Raw genomic sequence first — 20,524 nt, 5'->3', positions numbered from 1 at the left:
GCCCCCCCCTCCCCACTTTTCAATCGTGAAGCAACCAAACTTTTGATATTTGGATGGACCAATTGCAGACAGGGGGTAGTCTGCTAACTTGCAAAATACTTGCAAACAGTTTGCACTGGGGGCTTGCACACACCACACAATAAAATCTCAAAAATTGTGTGAATGAAACATTTTGAACCAAAAGGTTTGAGTACACTGCTGCTTTTGAAAGGTAGTCTGGCCATCCATCTGATGGAGGAACAGCTTGATTCCTTTGCACAATGTGTCAGTGCTAGTCGTCTAATCCATTGTGTGCTGCAAAACTCACATCACAGCAGTCATCTTGTTTGCACCTTTTGAAATTCTGTAGTATCCTTAATAACCCTACAGGTTTAGTTCTGCCAGCTGAGAGGATAAAAAAACATGAGAAATTCTTGAACTTTAGTGAACAATGCAGTGACTGATTTCTGTGCTGTCCATAGCACAACTGTGCCAGGCCAGAATCAGTGAAATCATTTTAAGCTTCAGGTTTCAAGTCAAGAATCAATTGCCGGTATAATTATGCAGCATAATGTTAATCCCTGTAAGGTAATTTGTATTGTATATTTTCCCCGCAATTGTTTCCATAGAAAAGAGTCATGACTAACTAACAAAATATATAAGGAAATATTTTGTAAAGAATACTGCTATACCACAGCTAGAAATGAGATAATGATCATCTATGATGTGCATCTTTCTTTAAAACATTTTTATTTTTTATTTTTTTTAAGAATTTGGATGTTACGTGTTCCATGCTTCTTGACAGTACAGTGCGTGCTAGTGGGCCAAACTTATGCTGCAACAAATCCACTTTCCCCCCCACCATATTGCCATATCTGTCCCTCTTTTCTGAGATACGTTTTATGGCCTATGAACCCTAATGATTCCCTATGTGTGCTGTCCCCAGTGTGCCACACCCAGCTAATGTTCCACACAGAGAAAACACAGAGAAAAGGCCAGAGAAAAAGAGAAAGAACAGCCGGTCTGTGAAGGTGGTTTGCTTTTCCATTTCCCCTCTCTGTTGATGACCCAGGTAGGAAGGACAGATAGTCCCCCCCCACCTCCGCCTCTACATTTGAACTGGTGCAGAGAGATGTCACTGTCAAGCTTTGGCTTAATGTTTAGCCCGGGACAAACGCAGATCTATGCACAAATAAGGAAATGGTGTAAAATACAGTCCATGCAAGTTCATTTCAGCACTCAGAGATGGATGTAAGAGCATTAGGTCCAAGGAGGATGGAGCCCAGAATTCAGGGTGAGATGAATTGGATTCATTTTCAAAACTCTAAATGAACATTGTTATTTTTGTATGCAGATCAAATATATATATATATATATATATATATATATATATATATATATACACTCACCGGCCACTTCATTAGGTACACCTGTTCAACTGCTCATTAACGCAAATATCTAAGCAGCCAATCACGTGGCAGAAACTCAATGCATTTAGGCATGTAGACATGGTCAAGACGATCTGCTGAAGTTCAAACCAAGCATTAGAATGGGGAAGAAAGGTGATTTAAGTGACTCTGAACGTGGCATGGTTGTTGGTGCCAGATGGTTTGGTTTGACTATTTCAGAAACTGCTGGGATTTTCACGCACAACCATCTCTAGGGTTTACAGAGAATGGTTTGAAAAAGAGAAAATATCCAGTGAGCGGCAGTTCTCTGGGCAAAAATACCTTGTTGATGGCAGAGGTCAGAGGAGAATGGCCAGACTGGCTAGAGCTGATAGAAAGGCAACAGTAACTCAAATAACCACTCGTTACAACTGAGGTATGCAGAAGAGCATCTCTGAATGCACAACACGTCGAACCTTGAAGCAGATGGGCTATAGCAGCAGAAGACCACACTCGGTACTAGCAAGTACCTAATGAAGTGGCCGGTGAGTATATATATATATATATATATATATATATATATATATATATATAATATGTATATATATATACATATATATATATATATATTAATACATATATATTTAATAATTTAATAATCAAGAAATATATATATTTTTTGATTACATTCACATTACTGATTACTTGTGAATAGAAAACTGCCTGGCCAAGACTGAATGTTGACCAAACTCTGAATGAGGTCTCCAGTTATGGATGAAGTATTTGCTGTAAGAGATAAAGATTTGCTATCAAGACCCAACAACTCCAAAGTCCTAATGATACATTCGTTTAAACTGCAAAATTATTGTGACACAAAACAGTTTGCAGGTCAAATCTGTCTCTTTTCCAATTCATTGTAATAAAATTGTGCTGTCATCAAAGCTTAAACAATCTGTATGTTGATACAGATGCCAAAATAAACTGCCGTAAAAACAAATCTGCAATATTGGAAACTGCAGTTAAGTGTTCAAGGACTTCTTTCCAGTAACTAATGTTTTTGAATTGTTTCATTCTGAAATGGTTAAACTGACTCAATAATAAGGTAGTATGTGTCAGTTGATAAATCGTTTCCTTCTCTTTGGGGCAGTGTACTTCTGGATAGAAAAGTAAGAAAAGGGAGTATCCATAATTTATTTATCCTTCTGCAATCTGTCACGAATCAAGGCACTATATAAACTCAAATCCAACTGAGAGACAAACAAAATACTTCAAGTTCTCTTTTTTGTAACACAACTTTGAGTACCTCAACTAGTGCTAGTTAGCATTAGCTAAGGAACGAAACATTGCAACTACAGCTCTGTTCTGTACTGTACTGAATTAGAATTAGGTTTACCTAGAAAATGCACTATTTATATGATGATATATTTACTGTATCGTATCATGGCAACAGTCTTTATATTTACTGTAAAATTGCAGCCTATTTTGGGACCCCTTGAAAAGACTAACTAAAACTTCAAAAAAGGAGAAAAGATAAGCAATTTTTACAGAATTTTATACACTTGAATATGTAACATGACCTCATGAGGCCAAAACATATATACAGTATTTTGATGGTTGTGTTTTTAAATTTATCGCACCAGTGTGAAATCAATGCTAAACAAGACCTATTCATATGAGGCCTGTGTGAATCATTTTGATAGAAAAAGTCCATTTTGAGAAGAGAGAACATGGTTTTGAATGCATGAATGCATTTTGCAAGAGATTTGTGTAGTTTTGGAAAAAAGTTAACTGTTGCTGTGCTTTGTGTGTAGAGTTTTGAGAAATTGAGCTATAGTTTCAGGAAACGCGATTAAACAATTGAGAAAAACTGTAAATCAGATTTTGGCAGATAAGCAAGAGGACGAAGATAGCATCACGCTGGGTGGTTATAGGTGTGAGAGATGTTTAGTGCAAATGTCAAGAATTTTTTTGCATAGAGTGCAAAATACCGGTGGCAGTGTGGTATAACGTGTCATTTCTGGGGAAATTTCCTTCCAACCCCTACTCATTTCCTGCTGGGGCATGGCCATTGTACCCCGGAGCAAGGGACTTAACCTAAATTGCGGCAGTGAAAAATATCCAACTATATGGATTTTATGTAAAAACAATGCTGTCCATGTCCGTTTCCTTGTGTAATGTAAATAACCTCGTATATTTAATGGGGAATGGTAAGTCTGAACAGTGTTCTAAAAAGAAAACCACAGCACAAATGCCCACGTCACAAATGCCCGCCGTTGCACAAACACAGCTCTTCCTCTTTTAACATGACAGGGGGACGTGGGAGGGCATCGCCGGCCGTGCTCCATCCCTTGATGCCCATCGCCCGCCTCTACGTCTACGCCCTGCACGGCTGCCTTTGTGAGGTAGCCTTCACCGCTGCCTGCAACTGGTACGAGCTCCGCGACAGGAAGCTGGTCGGCCACACCAGCCTCTGGGCGCTCCCCATTTACAGCTCCGCCATCTTCCTCATCGAGCGCCTGCACCTGTGCCTGCGCCCACGCTGCCCCCTGGTGGTCCGGCTGACTGTCTACACCCTGCTCACCTACCTGTGGGAGTTCAGCACCGGGTTCGTTCTGAGGCTGCTGGGGGCCTGCCCCTGGGACTACTCGTCCTTCCGCTGGAACGTGATGGGCCTGGTGACGCTGGAGTACGCCCTGCCCTGGGCCCTGGCCTGCCTCATCGCAGAGCGCCACATCATCAGAAACACCCTCAGGATGCGTCTGGAGAGCCCGCACCACACCTGACTGACAGCTTCCCCATGTCCACAGGGGACAGTGGGTATCCTACAGTGGGTTCCCCAACTTTCTGAGCTCCCTGTGCCTGTTAATGAGTGACTCACCCATTCTAAAAGGGGAAAAAAAGGGTTTTTTTTTTTTTGTTGTTGCATAAACTGAACTTTTGATTGATAATACTTTGTAAGTCTTGTCTTAAAAAAACAATCTTTTCAACTTGCTATGAATGTAGGCACCTTGCCTTAAGGCAGGAAGGCTTCCTATTGAATTCCTCACAGCTACCACAATGTTTTTTCATGATTACATGAAATAGGGTCTGTGTCACTCTCTCTTCAATATTGCGAAACGAACAGCAGACTTTCCACTTCAGTATTCATTGTGCATCTGGGCTTAAATTCAAGTGGAAAAAATTTACACAGAATTTTGTGTTGGAGCTCAGGGAAGTTGTGCAATATGTTCATTATATTTTCAGTTCTGTATGAAGTGCAATGTATGCTGCTCAACCTAACACTGAGCTCAAGGAAATGGGGAAGCATTTATACTTACTAATAATTAACATGCATCACTGTTAAATCAACAGCACACATTGAGGAAAACTGCATGTTCCAAGACTGACATAAACTATGCAAATGTGTGCAAATCATTTCTTTGGTTTCTATTAAAACAGAGGCAGATACAGTTCAGTGTGTATCAATGTCCTGTCAATGTTTGGTCTTATATATTCAGTCTGCCTAACGGAAATCTCTGATAGAGGCTTGGGCTACAGCAGCACACCCCTGCTGGCTGAAAATATTTGAATGTGGTTTGATATGGGAATAAAGCAGCACTTCTGCGTAAAGGTTTTTTTTTTTTTTTTTTTTACAAACATAAGACAAGAACAAAACCAGCATACAGTACATACTGGCCATACATGACCTTTGGATTACTGTCAACATATTCATATTAGAGGAGGGACATTTTATGATTTTCTATACATGATGACAAGCCAGTTTGTCCATGTGATTACTTTACATTACATTATAGGCATTTAGCAGACGCTCTTATCCAGAGCGACGTACAACAAGTGCATAGGTTTCATGATGTAGAGGCGCAAAATAGTACTTGAGTACTCATCTTTTTTCTTTTTTTTTGGTGTGTAAAGACCCACTTATAGACATCACAACGGCTTTGGCTTCACATCACACACAACACCAAGACAGGAATAAGTGAATAAGCACCCAACAGCTGCCCGTCTCCTTTTCAATAATTATCAGGCTTACGTAGACTGATCGGCTTCAGACGTTATTTGACGGACAAAATATTTAACTATTCTGGGAAACATAATGTAGGCAAAGATAGGCTACATTGAGGAAATCATGGCCTAAATTTAGTACATCTTTAGCCTAAAGCCTGCAATTTTGTGTCCCTTGTGTGCACTACACTCGGGGGCAGAGGATGACCCCAATATAATATTCACTGTGTAAAATGAATGTGCGAAGTCAGGTCAAACCTCTGCTACACTTGATAATGGTTCCAAACCAAAACAATTTAGAAAAATAGAGTGTGACAATTCAGAACACAGACGTGTGATGGAGAAAATGTGCGTGTCTCCCGAACGCAATGTCTTCCAAACCTTGAACTAGTATCTTAAATACAAGTTCAGCTGCATATACATATTTCCTTGGTCTACGAAGAATTTATGTGTGCTGCCAGAGATAGGCTATTGATAATTTGTAGACTATCATAGAGTATTCTGGCATCAATGTGACATTTATGTGACTGTAAGTGTACCTGTTGAATAGCCAAGAATAAACAGTGGTGTGTTGATGCAAGGCTTATTTAGCCTAGAGATTGTAGAGTGTTTGTTCAATTAATTTTCATCAGGTCAATTGCCTGAAAAATAAATGTATGTAAATAATTTGGAAAAACTCACAAGAAATTGGATGCTTTTTGGGGGCCCAAGCACCTTCCCCTTTGATTTTATTAAAAAAATATTTTTTTAATAAGGTTTTTGTGAGTTTATGCGAGCTTTCCTCAATTTGTTCACCTGCCCCTCAAAAGGGTTCTACACAGCTCTACATTACAGCTTTAAGTGCAAAAACAGTTTTTATCTTTAGGCCAAGAAAATGATAAAACCATGTAAAAGCGGTTAAAAAAATAACGACAATGTCATTGAAGATATTTATGATTCTTCCTGCCCAGGGACCGCAGATGTAAATGAGCTATATAGCTAACTCTGGCCCAACGGTTGTGTTATGCATGCCCCTGTTAAATAAATAAATAAATAAATAAATAAATGAATGAATAAAAAACTGATTTCAAAGGAAAATGAGAAAAATACTTAAGGCATACATCCAAAATGTGAAAAATACAAAAATTCTAAATATTTATTTACTTTTTAATAAAGGAAGACAGGTAATCATGTTTATAAACCCCCATTGTTAAAAAATGAATAATAATATCATTTAAGATATTTATGATCAAAAATTGATCTCAAAGGAAAATGAGAAAAATACATAAGGCTATAGGCTTATGTCCAAAATGTTAAAAATTCTAAATTTTAATTTTTTTTTCACTCGGACAGATGGGAAATCTTTATTCATCACCCACAGTGAAATAAGCAATCGTTTTTTTTTGTTTTGTTTTTTTTGTTGTTGATATTTATGATGAAAAGCTGGAAGCATATTTCACTGGAAAATCAGCAACATGCATAAGACTATAGTTGCATTTTGGAAATCTGAAAAAATAAAAAGAATTCTAATTGTGTATTTTATTTTACTCAGGAACATATGTGATGGTGTTTATGAAACCCCCATTTACTAAGCCCCAGTGAAAGATAGGACAATCATGTGTATTCAATGCCCATTTTGAAATACACATCCATCCATTATCTATATCCGCTTATCCTGGGCAGAGACGTGGGGGTGCTGGAGCCTATCCCAGCATGCTTTTGTCGAGAGGCAGGAATAGACCCTGGACAGGCCGCCAATCTATCACAGGCACACACACCACTCACTCACACACTCATACCTATGGGCAATTTAGAGTCTACAATTGGCCTACCTGCATGTCTTTGGACTGTGGGAGGAAACCAAAGTACCCGGAGGAAACCCACGCAGACACGGGGAGAACATACTCCAAAAACTCACGAAATACTCTCTACAAAATAAATGACTGCAAGCTCATTACTTCGCTTTTTTTTTTAATGGATGACATTTGCTAAAAACTACAACTACCACAAGCATTCCAGTTAATTAAAATAGTGTTACATTATGAAAATACATTTTAATGACATTCCAGAATTTTTGCTAGGTCACTGATGTAGTTATGATTGCATGTGTCACATTTCTCATTCCTGCTTTCGACAGCAAACTGAAGAACCCAGCTCCAGAATTTTTTTAATTTAAGTTGATTAATATAATCAAAGTTATGCAATATGTATTACATAATATGTATATTTTTGTTTGGTTTTCAAGCTTGAATTAAAGTGACTTGTCTCTCTTCCTGCCCGAACGCGGGGCGGGGTCAGAAATAGGCGCTCTTCCTCTCTGGGTTCTGCCTGACGTACAGAGCCACGCATCCCTCGCTCCTCTGCCACTGGTACCTGGGAAAACCACGCCCACACATCAGATCCGCTCACACTGGGCCTTTACCTGTCAAGTCTGCAGAATGTATATGGACCCGTGTGGAACCTCCTGCATGTGGTGTTTCATAAACATGATTTGCCCTTTTGCGCCATGCCACCTCCTGGTTCCCCTTCTTCCAATTTTTCCCCCTCTCTATCCCCCCTTCTCTTGTACTCTGTGTGCCCTCCGTTCCTCGTCTTTACTAATACCTTCATTCACACAACCCTTTCTTTATTCACTCAGGCTCTGCTTCCCTCCCTCCACCCCTTCTTTGTCGCCCACTCACTCGCTTTGTCCGGGGATAAGCAAGCTGTCTCTTGCAGAGAGAGAGAACGGCTGACCGTCCATTGTCACCTGAGAGCTTCCTTCCTAAGAGAGGAGGGGGCGGGAAGGATGTAGCGAACAAGAAAGATCAATCAGAATATCTCACTACACAATAGGTATCACTGAAAAAAAGCACCAATCCGCGCAGTGTTTGTCGGGGGGGGGGGGATCAACACCCACCAGCTGCCATATCCAAATATCCGTGTCGTGCCGGGACTTCTCCGTCTCCCCTGGTCCATAGAGTGCGGTCTGGGAAAAAATTGGGAAAGGGGAGATTGAATAACAGTGTCGGTGAAGCACAGAGACATCACGGCAGACTGCAGGGGAAGGGCCAGCCCGGCTCACTTCCTGCCTCTGATCTGATCCATCGGGCTCTGAACTGGGCCCGTCTCGGTTTCAGAACATTAACCGGCGCTGAGTCCCTGCCAAGCGCCCGCGTCAATATGGCCTCGCCCGGCCTGGTCTCCGAATCAACCCGCCGGGGACAGGCCCAGACTTTTTTATCGACGGGGAAAATCCAATTTGTTTCTGATTGGCTCCCGACGCGGAGAGCTCTGTGACCCACGGCCCCTGCCCGTGTCCCAGTGGCACCTCTGTCTCGAACTGCGCCCCAAACACGTTGACGGGGCGTCCTCCGGCCAGCTCCGGGTGGTGCTTCTCCACCCACTCCCTGAAGACGAAGGGCTTCATCACGTGCATGCCGTTGAGCTGAAATGGAGGCTGTCTGAGGGGCTCATCTACGGAGGACACAAAGCAGCGCTGCTTCAGTCCGTAAAGCTGACACAGCAAGGGCCCTGTCATCTGCCAAAGGCCGAGCCATGCATTACACATAGGGCAGGCTGAAAGGGTGCTTTGCTGAACAGATCATTTCAACCTTTTTTTTTAAATGGTGTTTGATTAATACACCACTGCCCAGTGCATTAGCCTCCCATAATGAATCACATAACATCCAGGCCAACACAAGAAGTGTCAAGAACACTACAGAATGAGGAACTGTCATTTGGTTTTGAGTTCACGCTATTAGGAGAACATCGTCAAACATACTTTATTTTTGTAATTCCTGTCAGTCTGCAGGCGTGTCTCTTGACGGTTGCCATTAGTCAAGAAAACACATCAAGGAGGAAACGTGTCTACTGCATTTTAAGAATTTACTGACATAAATGTTTTTGAAAACACAGGTTTACTTAATATTACATTTCTAAAAAAATAAACATGAATAAACATCCACACTTCTTTTAAAATCCTTCAAAGATATTTTTTGAACCACATAACAAATTTCTGCACTGATAACATTAAAGGAACATCTGAGAAACTGGATAAGCGTGCTTACCATGCAACACAATAACTAATCACATATCACTGCGCTACATTTTAGCACCCCGTAGCATAGCACCATGCAATGCAGCACGGCTGCACCACACCACCTGGCAGTGCCTGGTCGTCCAGGCAGCGCTCCAGCAAACGGGTCAACGCTGCACAGAATTCACTGCCTTAACCTTCTCACATGAAAAGGCAGGAGCACGGGAAGCGGTGAAGAAGAGAAATTCACCTTTGCTGGGCTTCCCTGTTCGGTACTGCTCAGAGCTGAAGAACCTGAATGAGAGAGAGGAGTGCCGTTACCACCCCCTCCACTAATGATCACCAATCCTCTCATCCTCCATAGTGGCAGCAGACGACCCGGCTCCATTATGCAATTAGGTAAATGACCTGTAGCTTCAGCCTGGAACATTCAGGGCTCTCACGGTAAAACACTCAGGAACGCCAGCACGCGGTCGTCTGCTTTTCATTAAGCCTGATAATTAACTCAGCTATGTGACTAGGGCTTTGGGTGAATATAAACCTGCGGCACTCCAGAACCAGGGTTGTCGCCTCCCCTATAGACCCTAAAGCCCTGGTAACGGCTCTGCCCTCTCTGAGGGGGGCATGACTTACTCCTTGATGACTGGCACCAGCTGTGTCCCCAGGTCTTTGCAGGGGAACCAGCGCTCGAACAGGACATCCGTGCTGTTTTCTACATAATACCTGCAATCACAGCACAACACCGGATTTAATGCTATCACAGTTGTATACGGTACTGCTTTGTTTTACTGTAATTACTGCATATTTGCCCCTTCCCATCGTTTACTGTCCCCTACTTACTTTTAACTTAATTTAACTTAATAGTATGGTAATTACACTTAAGAGCACACTTTTTTTAGCTGTAAATGTCTTTGCATGCCTACTTCATAATTAAATACTTTTGTTGTTTGTCGTTAAATTCGCCCGTTGGCCTTTTAATGCGACAGATCACTGACGGCGCCTGGTTTAGACGCACTTTCGGCCCAGCATTTTCAAACCAAAACAACTCTCTCATATTACACCTATACAGTCCATCAAAATATGTTTCCAAAAACATTTTATGTGAGAAATAGGCCATGTAATTGCTGATTCATTAATGTACTGTTCTGTTATCGTTGTCTTCATTTGATGACTTGGTGTTTTGCTTTGATCTTTGAATATGTAAGGGGAAAGGTGCAATGGCAATACAACCTCCTACGCGTATGCGTACAGTCATCTCACTACACACACTCTTTTTTCTTATCGACTGTAAACAAACCGCATTCACTTTAACCTGGCATTCCTTTATGACTCTTACCGCTGCACACCTAGCAGTTTCAGGGTCCTAACATAAGCATAGAACTCAAAATATCTGCACCCCACAGTCACACGACTATACACTAGTGCAGTAGCAAGATACACTACTGTATCTATGCAGGCTCCACACGCCAGAGGCACATACGTACCTGCTACCTAGATAGCGATCCATTTAGGGAAATACTACTTGCAGTCTCCTTCTATGCATAACTGTTAGGACCGAGGAAATGCTAAAACATTATTTTTGGAATAAGATAACTGAAATGACATTAAATTATTATCCCATTCCAATAGCCCTAGGTAGGACTACACGCGTTCCTTCACTATTCAGATACTTAAGTGGTTTGGCGTATCTGAAGGGGTTCTTACAAATTCAACTGTATAGTGAATACTTTATGCAAATGAGATGGACACACTGACTCCATCCACTCTCTTTAAAACCTAATACAAATCAAAGAAAATCTGGCCTGGGTGGGAATCCTCAAATTGGCTGAAACTGGGTGTAGTCAACCTGAATTAGTCATTTGAATTAAAAATGTTTCGGAAAAAAAATAAAACCATTATGGAAATAAAAATAAATAAACATTCCATGCCCTCCATTTATTTTAATGAGAAAAAAACTTAAAGATCAAAAATTCCCGTTTTTCCAAGTTTAGCATGATAGCTGTATATAACAATTGCTGCTCTTTCGCCTGGAATTTCATCATCACTTCTAATCTGTGGTTTTGTTTTTGTCTGTTCTTGAAAACAGAACAATTGCTGTGTACATTTAGCATGACCATTCATGCTACACTAATTCCGTTTGGGCCTCTGAGACTACATGCCCCAGAAGCGCCCCCTCTCTGGGGTTGAGATGCACCTAACCTTCTCCTCAGGTCGTAGACGTACTGCTGCAGCTGGTTCCATTTCAGTTCGATCCAGCCTAAACTGGCTTTAGTGGGCAGAGAGTACAAAATGGAGGCCGAGCTGAAGACGAACGCACCTCAGACAGTCTATCTCAGAGGGAAGCCTCCGACGCTCCACCACCAGCCCCACTGTGTTCGCCTGCCGCTGGGGGGAGTGGGGGATCCGGGCCGGGAGCAGGAACATCTGAGCACCCAGGAAGAACAGAAACATGACACGCAAACACACTCGCACCTGCTTACGCGCACTCTCGCCCAAAAACCTCTACTTATACACTAGGGGTGGAGGGAGATGCCACTATTTGTATTTGTATCTGTATTTGTTCAACCAACAAACAGATTTTTTACCATTATAATCGCTTGCACTGACATTGTTGAGATATCAAAGCACTACAGTCATGGTTTTACAATAACATCAATAATAATCCAGTTTAACCACAGGTAAATAGCTGTTGTGTGTGTGTGTGTGTGTGGGTGTGTGTGGTGTGTGTGTGTGTGTGCGTGCATGCGTGCGTGTGTGCACATGTGTGTGTGTGCATGCGTGCGTGTGCAAGTGCGCGTGCGTGTGTGTGTGTGTGCGTGCGTGCGTGCGTGTGCGTGTGTGCATGTGTCTAGTTGAGAAACTTGGTTCTGACTTCTGAGCGAATGGCGTCAAAAAGGTGGGAATAAAAGATCATCTCTCTACGTGACCGGAGTCACCTTTGCTTGGACTTAATTAATACTGGATTGGCTGTTTATGTATTATAATTTATCTGTTTTCATGTACACGTATGTGCACAGACACCTACGAACACACACCTACATACACATACATATACCAGCTTAGACACACTCTCACACGCAGTTAATCATGTATGTGCACGCAGCCACACATTAATACACACAAATAGACAGACACATTCACCTTCTTATATACACACACACTTCCTTACACTTAAAAATCATAATAGGCACAATACACGGACACACACACACACACACACATAGGCACTGCATTCCTGTGTGCAGAATACAGAGCCTGCCATTGTGCACACAGGTGAGAGTCCCAGTTAATTATATCCAAGGTTACAGCAGTCTGAATAGGGCTGCTGCGGTACTCACCTCCCCCTCACGGATGGGTACATCCTTGTGTTTGCCGTTCTCAATCACCTTCAGACACATGTCCCCTCGGACCTGATAAAAGAGCTGGACCAGAAGAGGGGAACAAAGGGACGGGACAGAGAAAGATGTCAATGAGCACGCCACCTCTGCCACATGCATTCTCCTTTTATACAGGGGCTAACACACTGACTAATGCATTTAATACAAATCCAAGTCATCCAGAGGGAAAACCCTGTTCAGGAATAAAATTCTATCATTTCCTTTGGGACAACTTGGTGATTTTGACTGAATCTAGCAACTTTGCAGTGATACTTCACTGCTGCTGGTTCAAACGACAGTTACTGACACTATGATGTGTGAATGTTATCAACCCTTCAAAATAACAGAAGTGTTGGTTGCGAGAACAAGCCACTTGTTTAGATAAAAAGATGTAATACTCTGAGGTTAGAAGTGGTCAAACTGTATGGAGTGACGTGCACATGTCAATGTCCCGTGTTCTGTGTGTGAAAGCTGCTAATGCAACACCAGTGTCGGATGAAGGGAGGTCATCACAGGGCACCCTGGGATATGTAGTTGCTATCAGGATCACAGAGAGTGCTGTCCTGTATTCCCTCTGACTGCCTATTCTTTGCTGCTGAGATTGTGAGCAGTAATTTTTTTTAGTTGCCATGACATCTGTGAGCCTGAGAATCCAATCTGGACTTAGTCAGTCATTGCTGAGTATCTCCCAGTGTCCCCTGTGAGGCAGTGATGTGACACACGCCAGCATCAGAGACTCAGGTACTTTTAGCCGAACCTTTGCAGTGAACTCTATTCCCTCGTAGCACTTACTGTTGAACTATTTCAAACTGAACGTTCTATTTTGTAGAAGAGAGAATTTTATTAAGATAAATGTGACAAGAAGATGGAGAGGGATTGTCAGCACAGATTCTGTGGATCGTTATTGCTGAGTAAGGAAAGATATTACATTGTGCTATCAAGAATACAGCCAAATGATTGTAGATATACATGTTAATGATCGCCTGCCATTTTCCCCTTTCCCCATTATTATTCACTGTGCACGACTTTTTCCGACTCTTAGCTAAAGTTAGTGGACAGGAATTAGTTTGAATATACTTGCAAATGTAACCTAATGCTAAGCTTGTTGAATAAATGTTTTGATCGTCTGCAACCATTTGCAGAATTCCACCCACTCCTGTTCAAAAAAATAAGCAGGCAACTGTGTAGACAGAGGGCCTGTTTTTGACTTTGCCCTGCTAGGACACACAATGGCTGCCCAGTTGGAGAAGGGGGGCTGTGGCAGACTTTGAAATCACAGACTTTGACGTTCCAAAGTTACCTAAAATTGACATACCCCTGCTTTAGAGCAGAACAGCTGGAGTCACTGCCCAGCATATTTTATTTCTCACCTCTTCCCCTTCCTCAATGTGATAGTCCTTCCTGGTGTTTGGGCCTCCGACAAACATGATGTTCAACTGGCGAAAATGCCTGAATGGAAAATATAATAATAATAATAATAATAATAATAATAATAATTCACAGTTTGTTGTTCCTGTGATTAATGCGACAGTAGGCTAGGCTATAACACATATTTCTCACACTAACTGCTTGGGTGTAACTCTGAATCTGACTCAATAACAGCAGGGTTCAAACTCTAAATTGAAACGACTCTTAAGAAACAAATATCATGCAAGTAAACTGGAATGGATAGTATACTCGTGATTGTAGGAAAGAACACATAATAACCACATAGTTAAGCAATGTAGTATATAGGCTTTTTAAAATTACTGCGCAGTCAGATAGGGATATGGCGTTTCTAATAAGACGTGGTCACGCAGCGCGACCGTAAATCGTCAGTTAATTCGTAGGTTATCCGAGGGCAACGGTAAAAATTGGACGCCTTGTACTTTGTCTTAAACCGCCTATGGAGAAACCCTTTTTTGTAATCCTACTTACATTAGTTTGTTGCACACAGGTGGGAGGAAAGAATTTTCGTTTTGAGCAATCCATTTGTCGACATTGACCAGAAGTGGCGCATCCATTTTAGCAGTGAATTATTGTGAAAAAATATTTCTATTTTTATTTAAGGACGTTTGCGTCTCCCGGTCGAAGAACTACCGTTCTCCTGGTAACAAGTAGCAAAAGTCCAAAAGAAGAACAGAAAGTTGCAAAACTGGGGAGGAGTTTGAAGTTACTGTGCCATTATTGGCGAAAAGCTGTTTTATATGTAACCTGGAAAAGTTAGTTTCGATTAAGGATTACGTGTGGTTTATCGGTACACGGTATTAAAGACACGAAAGAATGCATTCTTGTTATTTATTAGTCTACCTTATAGCTTCATATGAATTTTATTCTTGACGTCATGCCTTATTTGTTTAAAACTGTCATCCTGATATTCTTTAAATCAACATATTTTCAGTAAACTAGAGTTATAGCCTACTGGATTATGCATGCCAAGGCTGCTATAATAGTTTAGTTTTTTTTTTTTAATTAGTTGTTACTTCTATACTTCTATATTTTCTAAATTCGTTTTTAAATTTCAGTTTAGTTATAACCCTCTGTGTTAGTTTTTATTTAGATTATTTTTAGAAGATCCGTGCCTATTTAGTTTTTTATGATTCAGTCTCAGTTTTGGATTTAGGGATGTTAAAGTGAAAGTTATAAATCGTGTAAAAGAAATACGATGGAAACATCAACGCAAACTGACTGATTAGAAACTGAAACCCCGGTTTACGGTGTACTTTTAATTACGGATATGATAGTCTTATACTAAACAAGATGGTAGCTAGGAACGTTTAACAGCAGTTTTGTCCTGTTACAGGGACAATAATGTACAAGGCAGTGTATCGCATATAGTGGCCCGGAACACCCAACAAGCGCACGACAAATGCCGTGTCGTTTATTATTGTTTTTATTAAATAAAGTTTTTGGGGCAAGTGCATTTCTTATGTTTTTTATTTTTTTGTTTGTTTTTTTGCATTTTACAAATCTGTTTTCATAGCTTCCGTTTTAGTTCTGTTTACCTTCCTGTCTAAAATGATTATTTGTTGCTATTGGATATCAAGTGGAAATCTCCCCAATATGAATATTTCACTGTTGAAAAATCGATAGTCACCAAAAGTATGCATGGCCAAAAAATAAATAAGGAAACCCTGGCAGCAATGATTAAAAATGCAGCCTGAGTGCAATATATTTAGCCACAAGGACAGCATCGTGCTGCCTATGGGTACAAACTTTTTAAGGTTTTATTTTTGTTACCCGTATTTTTAATAGTAATTTTTATAGATGTATAATTTTAGCTAACAGGCACACAAGTACAGAGTTCTGGTGGTTGTGTACTGGCATGGGTATACACAAACCCTAAGAAAATGAGGTTGACGTCATTCATTAGGCTACTTATTGATGCTGATTAATCATCCTCACTTTATCATAAAGCGTATTACAAATAGAGAGGGGTATCATTCAAGATGACAATACCCCCATCCACTAAGCAGCAGACCAAGTAGGTTTAAGAAGCATGATCACAATTGTGTTATCCATAGGTCATAGCCTTCGCAATCACTGGATCTGAAATTACTTGTTAAATTATGGAACATTGAGGAATGATACCTGAGACTTTTTCCAGGTTCTCCAAATAGGCCTTTCAAGGTTTTTCACAGAATAAGTGCACAGGCTCTCAGTCCTTTGAAACATTAACTTCTGTATGATTTGACTTCATGTAAACACACAGTTGTTCAGCTACCACTGCACAAAGCCACAAAATAAAGGCCCATCCATTTTTGTTTACTATTTTCCAACCAACCATTAGTAATCCTTCTAAATAGTCAATACCTATTTCAACCAAAACTAAAACTCTTCAACTGATCCCAACATGTGCTCAATTGTTATCATCCATCCATTATCTATACCCGCTTATCCTGGACAGAATCGCAGGGAATGCTGGAGCCTATCCCAGCATCCATTGGGCGAGAGGCTGGAATACACCCAGGAAAGGACACACATACACACACACACACCACTCGTTCACCATTCACTCACACTCTCATATCTATGGGCAATTTAGAGTCTCCAATTAGCCTACCTGCATGTCTTGGGAGGAAACCAGAGTACCCGGAGGAAACCCACAAGGACACGGGGAGTACATGCAAACTCCACACAGGAAGGCCCGGGCCGGATTCGAACCCAGAACCTACTGTACCACTCTGCCACCCTGCTCAATTGCTAACAGTAATCAATTGCAAGAAACATAATGTGTTTTGTTTTGTCAATATTAAAAAGTAAAAAAAAAAATAAAGTGGAAATGAAATAAACTATGAGCATCAAACCAACAACGTCTTCAGTCGATAGTAAACTATTTTGTCCTACTGTATTTTAATGAAGACTAAGGCAATAAGTGTGATCAAATACTGACCCCTGGTGGCATTTTATGACATTGCAACTAATGCGTTCATGAATGTCCGGAGCCTGAACAAAGTGATGGATGAGGGTGCTTTCTCTTTATTTATAATTCATTTTTCTGATATTATTTACAGTGTTTAGCATGTTACCATTTGAAGTTATTGCACTAAGTAGTCAAGGCTTATTTTCATCTCCAGTCCCTGGGCAGGTGACAATCACACAACACAATGCACAGTAAAATGTTCAGCGTTAAATCAACTCTAACAGAGTACATTATGGTCCCTGCTGCACTCATATGTACTCTGTTAGAGTTGAATTAAGACTGGACATTTTACTGTGTGGCTGAGTTCCAATAAAATGAATACATATACAAAAAAAAAAAACAATATCAAGAATAGACAAATACTTGTATTAAAATAACCTGAGGACAATTAATGATTCAGTGTTTGGCCCTGTGTGAATGTCCACACTTGTGATCTTGCCACGGTATGCATTTGCATGACATGGACCTATTTCAGGAATTTGACCAAACCAAACAACCAACCAGATGTTAACTTACCAGAAAACCTCGATGCAGGCTTCGTCAAAGGGGTTCATAGTGTTTTGATTGACACAGTCAGATCAATTGATGGAAGTTTTCTCGAGTTGATTAAAGTGACGGCCAATGGATTTGCACTGCGTAGAATTGTTTTTTTTTTTAACTTAACTTGATGCCTGATTTTTAATCAAAAACATTTTTATTTAATTTGGTTACCAATAAATAATTCTAATTAATGAATAATTTATTAATCAAACCACAATTCAACTCAACGTAGTTTTATTCAATAGTCATTTACCATTTTTGGTTACTCCCACGCCATGGCTTCCGCTGGACAGCCTTTTATTAGCACTGACCTCTTGGGAGTAGGTTCGCTGTTATTATGACCAATATGATTATACTGTAATACTGATAAATGAATACGTCTAATAGACAAATATTGCGAATCACTTACACAGGAAAGATTTTCCATCTACATTTTCCAGCTCTTTCCAACATCTTCAGATACAGTATTGAGGGGAAACGCGAGCGAACAGTGCGCAGGGTATGCCACTTGCGTACTACTGACATTCTATTGATACGACGGGCTGACGAGTAGCCTATACAAGACCGCATATGTGTGCGGACAGCGGACACTGAGAGAGGCCTTTGTTTTACAGCTAACATTAACCATACGTTAGGGTACCTAGTTAATATTTCAGTTTAATATTGGCTATGTGTGCAGCTAGCCAACTTAACTAAACAGTCGAAACACTTGTCAGCTAACGTTAGGTAACTAGCTGTCTTTACTTAGCGGACATCCAAGCATGACTTCTCAAGTCCGACAGTATTAGACTAGAACTGGGCAGCAGGATGTATAAAATGATCGACACTGTAGCAACGGTTGAAGACAGCGTCGGCCTACTAGCTAGTTAACTTAAGGTTGTTAAAATTTGTTTAGCCATGTGATCTTTTTAAACGATTATGCCAGCACGAGCCAGATCTCTAGCTAAATGTTGATAAAACTTTAGTCTGCCTAAATTCGCGCTAAATTAGCTAACGTTATCTTGCCGGCTACTACTGTGACTGGCTGTGGTGAAGGCTCGCAAGCTAATGCTAGCTAGCAAAATGGACTGTGATTACACCCGTAACATACGGGGAACTACGAAATATTATCGAACGCTAGCTACGCTAGTTAGCTAAGCTAGGTAAATAAGAATCAGCCAGTCCGTTTCCTGGTTATGGCTACCGAATGCAGCTAGCGAACTGGATGTCAACGCAGATGGTTAATCTACTATTAGCTAGCTAATGCTACCGGCTGAAAAGAAGGTGCTCTGCCGTTTACAGCTAATAATTTTAAGATTTACGGTCCGCTGTCTTGGGATCACACAGTATAATGTGAATGTATCCATGATGTAGCCAATATTTTTAAAACATGAAACATTTTCGGGACAATCAGGTAATAACCAATAAATTCAAGGAATTATGACGACCATGTGGAGCAGCTATGAACTCTATTGTGGGCTAACTGCACTGGAGCTCCAGTGGCGCAATCGGTTAGCGCGCGGTACTTATACAGCAGTACAAAGCAGAGCAATGCCGAGGTTGTGAGTTCGAGCCTCACCTGGAGCATACATTTTAGAAATGGGTGTGAAGCATATCAAGTAAAATACGAACATTATCGAAATATTGTACATTAAAAACGCCAATGAAATTCGCTTCCTACAATTTCCTACTTTGTCAGAATAACCAGAAGGTACAGGAACACATTGATTTATAGGGAGGTAGCACTGGTGAATAGGAGGGAAACTTTTTTTCTTCCAAGAATATACTATAAAATACAAGATATTTTTGCACTAAAACTTTAAACTTTAAAATTATTATTAAGGTGCAATACAATCATGTAATTTGCATGTTACACCAATCACTTTCTGGACTCAGTGTATGAAGTCAGAATTATTTTTCTTGTTTTAATGTGATCACAAAATGGTTGGTAATCTACAGAGCCATATTGTCTGTGTATAAATATATATATTTATGAAGCTGTATGTAAAATGTTGTGGCTGTATCTACTTTTAAAGACAAAGTGTCACAGCATATGTATATGGGGAATATGTCATTTTGAGAAAATGACAGTTAAATATACTTTTGTGCTTTGTGTAGATGGGGGAGGACGGGGGTGGTAAATAATAATCTAAAATAACTTTATGATTATTTTTGCATATTTCTATGAAGCTAGGGTAGTAATAGAATCTATATATCAGAATATCTCAAATTCACATGTGAAACCCAAAAGTTTACCTGTGGTACTTGGCCTGACAATGAAATAACTTGAGAACATTTAGGTAAGTGACTAGAGGAAATAATTACATTGATGTCTCTTGAGCAGTTTTGCCTTGTATTGACTCCCCTCTTGACGTATTTCATACCATGCTGTACACTGGAACATTGCAGAAAAGTCAACTGCTCCAATTTGTGTTCGTTGTCAGGTGGGTATTTATTATACAGATGAATGGGCATTTATTATTAAATGCTGGGATGTCAAACACATGAAGAGAATATAATTTGGCTAGCATTAGCTCTGGAAGATGTGGTACAGTCCAAATGCTGAGAGCAATTATGTTGTGATGATTATACTATACTATGTGTACTGTCACTTGCAATGAGCATTGAGCTGAAGGAAAACTTCCATTTTATTTTATATTTAATGGACAATAAAGTTTTCTATTCTATTCTACTAATTAGCCATCCTCACTACATAAGCTGAATAAGCTAAATATCTTAAGAACTTGACACAGAGGGTCTTGGGAGTTTTCAGCTGTAATTAGCTGTGAATGTCTGTGCTGTTCCTTCTTGTCTGCAGATGGCGATATAACCTCACCTAAAATTAAATCTGGCAGAAAAA

At 40.4% G+C, this 20,524-nt stretch overlaps 2 protein-coding genes and 1 non-coding gene across 5 annotated transcripts; 2 read left to right on the top strand and 1 right to left on the bottom strand.

The window, feature by feature from the left end:
* Positions 1 to 987: 987 nt before the first annotated feature.
* LOC118217830 (transmembrane protein 229B-like) lies at positions 988 to 4,839 on the top strand. 3 transcript variants are annotated; one of them, XM_035399896.1, is made up of 2 exons: positions 988 to 1,051; positions 3,678 to 4,839. In XM_035399896.1, exon 2 carries the CDS (start codon positions 3,719 to 3,721, stop codon positions 4,148 to 4,150), a length of 432 nt encoding a protein of 143 aa, XP_035255787.1. In that variant the 5' UTR covers positions 988 to 1,051; positions 3,678 to 3,718; the 3' UTR covers positions 4,151 to 4,839. The 3 variants fall into 3 exon arrangements, with proteins under 3 accessions (XP_035255787.1, XP_035255785.1, XP_035255786.1); XM_035399894.1 differs by lacking the exon at positions 988 to 1,051 and adding an exon at positions 1,138 to 1,273 and having other exon boundaries at positions 3,678 to 4,837; XM_035399895.1 differs by lacking the exon at positions 988 to 1,051 and adding an exon at positions 1,856 to 1,912.
* A 2,463-nt stretch (positions 4,840 to 7,302) lies between these two features.
* Positions 7,303 to 14,872, bottom strand: haao (3-hydroxyanthranilate 3,4-dioxygenase). Its single transcript, XM_035401193.1, has 10 exons — positions 14,661 to 14,872; positions 14,114 to 14,192; positions 12,705 to 12,788; positions 11,684 to 11,790; positions 10,000 to 10,089; positions 9,617 to 9,660; positions 8,659 to 8,804; positions 8,248 to 8,316; positions 8,030 to 8,112; positions 7,303 to 7,721 (listed from the first exon to the last, which is right to left on the bottom strand). The coding sequence occupies exons 1-10, from the start codon at positions 14,744 to 14,746 to the stop codon at positions 7,643 to 7,645; spliced, it is 867 nt and encodes a 288-aa protein (XP_035257084.1). The 5' UTR covers positions 14,747 to 14,872; the 3' UTR covers positions 7,303 to 7,642.
* A 4,285-nt stretch (positions 14,873 to 19,157) lies between these two features.
* Positions 19,158 to 19,251, top strand: trnai-uau. Its single transcript has 2 exons — positions 19,158 to 19,195; positions 19,216 to 19,251. It is a non-coding gene; the product is annotated as a tRNA-Ile (tRNA).
* The last annotated feature ends 1,273 nt before the right edge of the window (positions 19,252 to 20,524 follow it).

The sequence above is a fragment of the Anguilla anguilla genome, chromosome 18, assembly GCF_013347855.1.
Source record: "Anguilla anguilla isolate fAngAng1 chromosome 18, fAngAng1.pri, whole genome shotgun sequence".
Classification (NCBI taxonomy): domain Eukaryota; kingdom Metazoa; phylum Chordata; class Actinopteri; order Anguilliformes; family Anguillidae; genus Anguilla; species Anguilla anguilla.
Note: the sequence above shows the minus strand (reverse complement) of the source record. Positions and strands in the feature narration are given on the sequence as shown.

Bases quoted from the DNA above. Each gene is read 5' to 3' on its own strand.
- LOC118217830 (XM_035399894.1), top strand. From the start codon at position 1,225: ATGGATGTAAGAGCATTAGGTCCAAGGAGGATGGAGCCCAGAATTCAG. The intron at 1,274-3,677 runs GTGAGATGAATT...TTAACATGACAG, and splicing joins GATGGAGCCCAGAATTCAGG to GGGGACGTGGGAGGGCATCG.
- haao (XM_035401193.1), bottom strand. From the start codon at position 14,746: ATGGATGCGCCACTTCTGGTCAATGTCGACAAATGGATTGCTCAAAAC. The intron at 12,789-14,113 runs GTGAGAAATAAA...CTTCTGGTCCAG, and splicing joins ACATTGAGGAAGGGGAAGAG to CTCTTTTATCAGGTCCGAGG. The intron at 7,722-8,029 runs GTGAGTGGGCGA...TGGTTTTCCCAG, and splicing joins CTTATCCCCGGACAAAGCGA to GTACCAGTGGCAGAGGAGCG.